Below are 5,292 nucleotides of genomic sequence, written 5' to 3'. Positions count from 1 at the left end.
TGCTTCCAGATGTGTCCTGCCATCGATGCGGTCCTGGTGTATGTGAACAGGAAGTGGACCAACCTCAGTGGTGAGTGTAGCCCTGCTCAATGTGTATAAGAGACAGGTCCTGGTGTATGTGAACAGGAAGTGGACCAACCTCAGTGGTGAGTGTAGCCCTGCTCACACCTTGCCCCTACCTGGGGACATCAGGATAGATGGCTTTGATGTCCCATTCCCCATCCGAGTGCCTGCTTCCAGCCCAGCCTTGGGACTAGAGGAGGCTTGAGGTCATGATGTTTAACCCCCCACTGTCCCAATGGGAAGCCTGAAGTCCTCAGGGAATCTGGGTTCCTTTTCTCTCATCTCCCTATCCAATATTGCATCCCAAGCTCCACAAGACTCCAGAGACAGCAGCCCTTCTCTGCTCATCCACAAGCCTCATGCCTATATAGTAATCCCGCTGGTGGTAATGCCTGAATCACCTTTGCTGAGGGGATATACTGCCTCCATCATTTTGGGGTCCCAATGTGGGGGAGAGGAAACCTCCGTGACTGGGACTGAAGAAAACTCATTCATGTCCCCAGCAGTGTGGACTGGGAAAAGTCACTTCACTCTTCTCAGCCTCAGTTTGCTCAGCTGTGAAATAGAGCTGAAAATCCTGACCATGCCAGTCTGTTGCAAGGTCCAAGCAGTGACGGCCCTTGGTGAACTCTCAAGCTCTGTGCTGGCTGAGTGATGTGATTTTCCAGGCCAGGCACCATGGCCTCCATTCTACAGATGAAGTTACAGAGGCCCAGAGGTGCTAAGCAATTTGCCTTGAGTCACATGGAGGGACAGGCGTAGGTAGCCGCTGGCTGGTGCCAGCTTCTCTGGGCTGTTCCTGGGGTTGGTGCCTCTTTTAGTGGAACCTCCTTTTCACACAGACCCCATGCCCGTGGGCCAGATGGGCACCATCAAATATGTCCTGACGTCCACACCGGCCACCACAGCCAGCTACATCCAACTGGACTTCAGTGTAAGCGACAGGGGCCACCTGGGGTCTCAGGCTCACTGGTCTGGGTAGTGGGTGCTGCTTCTGCCAGGACAGGTGGCTGGACTAGGGCTGTGGAGGGAGGGAGGCTCCTCAAGCCCTGGAGGTCAATGCCATGAGTGTGTTTGTGGGCCCTGGGCCTCTCCCTCTTTCTGCTCTACATGTGAACCTTCAGTGCCCCAGCTGGCTTCTGAGCCTGCTGACTTCACACTCATGTTGCCCGCTAGGCTGTTTGCTTTTCCTAGTGAGTGGCTCACCCAGTTGTACCCTGCCATTGTACAGATGGGAACACTGAGGCCTAGCAGGAGGGTAGGACTGGGCTAGGGTTCTGCAGCGAGTTGGTGTCAGAATTGGGCCCTCACCCAGATCTCCAGAGCTCCAGGTGAAGGGGTGAGATGCATCTTCCAGGAATGCGAAGTAAAATGCTAAGACATCACCTCCCTGTGAAGTCTTCCTCCAGCAGGGTTCTTACATGCTCCGTGTCCATTTCCGCCTGCCTCTTTCTTTTGAAAACAAGGCAGAAATCATGTTCTGAATAAATGAAGGCCCCAACCACTCAGAGCAACTGAGGCTACCAAAGCAGTGCTAGGAGAAAGTGCCAGTGGTTTAGTGACGGACTCCCTTATCCTCCCAGGCCTCAGTCTACCCACCTGTACACTGGGAGGGTTGGCCCACTGTAGCCTGTTGTGGTTCTATTAAAAACATTTATTGATTTGCTGACTTTGGGTTTGGCTGGAGCCCCATTTTCTCAGAGGACTGAGACACTCCTGGCCACCGTCCCTCTTGGCCAAGGCTGAGTGTCTCTCTCCCGCTGCCCCACAGCCTGTGGTGCAGCAGCAAAACGGCAAACCCATCAAGCTTGCTGATGCCGGGGAGGCCCTCGTGTTCCCCAAGGGTCATGCTGAAGGTTCGTCGCAGCTGCTGCTCCCAGACACCCTCCTTTCCGCAGAGCTTGCCCTTCTGCAGAAGTCCTTTCATGTGAACGTCCAGGATACGATGGTGAGCTGTCCAGTTCCCCATCCCATCTGCCTCTGTCCATTACAATGCAGTCCCTGCCTAGTTTTTCTATTATGAAAATTATCCTGGCCTTGTGGGCAACACTAGGACTGGAAGATGCAGGACTGATTTGAGTTTCTCTCAGCAGTTCATCTCACTACCCACCATCCCTCTGTCCATATAACTACCATCTACCCATCTGTATATCCATCTGTCTGTACAGCCAACCGTTTATCAACCTGCATCTCTAATATCTTGGCCATCCATCCACCAGTATCAAAGTCTGATACTGTTGAATGAATGAATGTATGTACCTGCCTTTTACCACCCAGACACCACTACATCCACCCAACTTTACCTTATCCATCCTCCTACTCATCCACTCATTCAGCCATCCATCTATCCAACCATCCACCCACCTGTCCATTCTTTCCCCACTGATCTATCCATTCATCTTCCCAACCATCTGTTTACCATTCATCCATGTACCTTCTCATCCATCCTCCCACCCATCAGTCCATTCATCTATTTTCTCATCCATTTATCATTCTACTCCACCATCTTCCCATCCACCTATCCTCCTATCCACCATTCCTTTCATTCATCCACCACCCATCTTTCCATCCACACATCATCCATCCATGTATTCTTCCCTAGATTTCCACCTACCCATCCATCCATTCATCATCCTCCCACCCATTTACCCACTTATCTGTTTATCCATTTCCCCATTCATCTGTCTATTCATCTCCAAATAGATCTACCCATCCCCTTTACCCATCACATCTACCACTCTCCCATCTATCTTCCTGCATTTTCATTCAACAACATTTTCTCAGCATTTGACCTTGTGCTAAGAGTTATGAGCACTTAAATGTGTAGGTCATCACTTGGGCTACCCAGAAAGCACAATATTTAGTTAAACCCAGAGTGGTAAGTATTGTGATGAAGGGAGCCTCAAAGGGTACACCTTATTACGTCAGTGGAGATGTTTGTTAGGATGGGCCAGGGAGGACTCCAGCAACCCTAACCTTGACTTTTATTTTGTAGATTGGTGAGCTGCCCCCACAAACCACCGAGACACTGGCTGGCTTCATTCCTGAAGTGAGTGCCCCACCTCCCCATCACCACTGCACCCTGTCCTGCCCTATTGTCCTCCAGTCTGTCCTCCAGTGGGACTTGGGAGACAGCTTCTCACGCCACTTGTTCCTTGTCCAACGTTTAAACATCTTTTCTTCTTCATAAAGTACTTTTTGAGTCCAACGTAGAAAACAGCTCTACTTTTGTGCATTGTACTTTCTATGTCCATTAGAGAATAGCCAGATTGTGTATTTTGTTTCTTTTATTTCCTGATAGACACATCCTGGCCTTTGCATGTTGTACTTCCTGTGTCCAAGGTAGAAATTACCTATGTCTTGAGGGAGCCCTTATTTCAACTGAAGCCACCAGTCTAAGGACTGGCCCTGAGTGAAGTGTTCTGGCTTCTGTAGGTGTCTGTAGCTTATCCCAAGTCAACGCCCTTGACAACCCAGATCAAGATAAAGAAGCCTCCCAAGGTCACAATGAAGACAGGCAAGAGCCTGCTACACTTCCACGGCACCCTGGAGATGTTCGCAGCTTGGCAGAGGGGCAAGGCTCCAATGTCCCTCTTTCTCCTAGAAGTGGTGAGGGAAATCATTCCCTTCCCTGTTTATTCCCAACCGCTTGGATATTCAAGGCTGGAGGATGGGATTTTTAGTTGATAGCCAAGTCATGGATCAGAGGGTTCTCAGTTAATTTTGATTATGTCTGATCCTTGACTCTGCCATTGAACCTTTGAATGGCTGGAAAGCCCAGCAAATGGAGGGTCAGTGGCTTAGTCCTTCCTTTCTCTTTCCTCCCTGCAACATTCTTCAGCAACTACAAAGGCAGTGAAGGGTGCACTGAAGGGACTATGGGTGCCTAGGGAGATCCCAAATCCAATTTGGGGAAATCACAAAGGGCTTCCAAGAGGAGGTGATAGCTGAGCTATGTTTTGAAGGTTGAGTAGGAGCTTGCCAGAGAAGGGTTGGGGACAAAGAGTCTTACCAGGGAAACTGGGGACAGAGGACACCCCAGGCAGAGTTTCCAGCATGTACAAAGACCCGGATCAATAGTATGATGTGTGCAGGGACCTACTGATGGTGCCAGGTATTTTGGGGGGTGCTGCCCTGGCTCAGGACAAGGAGGGATGAGAAGCCTGGGCTGGGGCTATGGGGAGATGGCTGGGTTCAGTTCCTGAGGACGGACAGAGAGAAGATCCCCTGCTTTGTCTTGGCAGTTGTGGTGGTGCTGGGAGGGTGATCATCTCTGGCTTTGCCAGCCCTGATGGTGGGGAACACACTGCCTTTTCCCTGCTTCCTCCCCACCATGTCAGCACTTCAATCTGAAAGTCCAGTACTCAGTGCGTGAGAACCGGCTGCAGATGGCCACCTCTTTGGACAGGTAGGACCCTGCTGCCCCATGCTGGCATCCCTGTTACCTTCACATTTGGCCTTCTGCTCCAGCACACCCCACACTACCGGGATGATCCACCCAGCACACCCCCAACTATGAGGCTGCTCTAGTTACTCTTCCTGCTCTAGAACCCTCAATGGCTCCCCATTGTCTGCATAATCTTTTCCCAAATCTTAGCCTGGTACTCAAGGCCCTTCTCAAGTTCTTTCACCTCTACCCTCACTCTTCCCCTAGGCTCTTTTACAGTGAATCTGGTCATCACGCCCCCTTTTCCATGAATAAACCTTTACCCATGCCATTCCAATGTCACCTGAGAGTCAGGGTCCAGCTCAAATGCCACCTCCTCCACAAAGCCTTTCTTTATACTAATAGCAGCTAACAGTTATTTACGGAGCTCTCTCTACATGTGAGGCACTGGCTGCATACATTATATTCATTATCCTATTTTATTCTTATGCTTTGGGAGGAGGGTACTACAAACATCTTAGCTTAACATTCAGTCCCTATTAATTCTTGTACTTGCCTTAATAATGAAGCACCTCAGGATTCATTCTGTCGGGATTCTCTCAGTTGCAAGAGAGAGAATTCCAACTTTAACTGGCTTAAGCCCCAAAGGGAATCCCTTGCTCATATAATTGAAAACTTTAGGGGTAGTTCTTTCTTTTTTCTTTTTTTCTTTTGAGACGGAGTCTCGCTGTGTCGTCCAGGCTGGAGTGCAGTGGTGCAGTCTCGGCTCACTGCAAGCTCCACCTCCTGGTTCACGCCATTCTCCTGCCTCAGCCTCCAGAGTAGCTGGGACTACAAGCGTC

The 5,292-nt window shown here is 50.2% G+C and overlaps 1 protein-coding gene across 1 annotated transcript in view; it reads left to right on the top strand.

Moving 5' to 3' along the window:
* The window catches only part of BPIFB6 (BPI fold containing family B, member 6), a 12,310-nt gene that overhangs the window by 4,013 nt on the left and 3,005 nt on the right, over nucleotides 1-5,292 (top strand). The window contains exons 5-10 of the mRNA XM_011979872.1: nucleotides 10-70; nucleotides 906-997; nucleotides 1,835-2,011; nucleotides 3,059-3,112; nucleotides 3,499-3,672; nucleotides 4,404-4,471. Coding sequence (XP_011835262.1) covers nucleotides 10-70; nucleotides 906-997; nucleotides 1,835-2,011; nucleotides 3,059-3,112; nucleotides 3,499-3,672; nucleotides 4,404-4,471 — 626 coding nt within the window. The remainder of the gene's footprint in view (nucleotides 1-9; nucleotides 71-905; nucleotides 998-1,834; nucleotides 2,012-3,058; nucleotides 3,113-3,498; nucleotides 3,673-4,403; nucleotides 4,472-5,292) is intronic.

The sequence above is a fragment of the Mandrillus leucophaeus genome, unplaced genomic scaffold (genome assembly GCF_000951045.1).
Source record: "Mandrillus leucophaeus isolate KB7577 unplaced genomic scaffold, Mleu.le_1.0 Scaffold206, whole genome shotgun sequence".
Classification (NCBI taxonomy): Eukaryota; Metazoa; Chordata; class Mammalia; order Primates; family Cercopithecidae; genus Mandrillus; species Mandrillus leucophaeus.
Note: the sequence above shows the minus strand (reverse complement) of the source record. Positions and strands in the feature narration are given on the sequence as shown.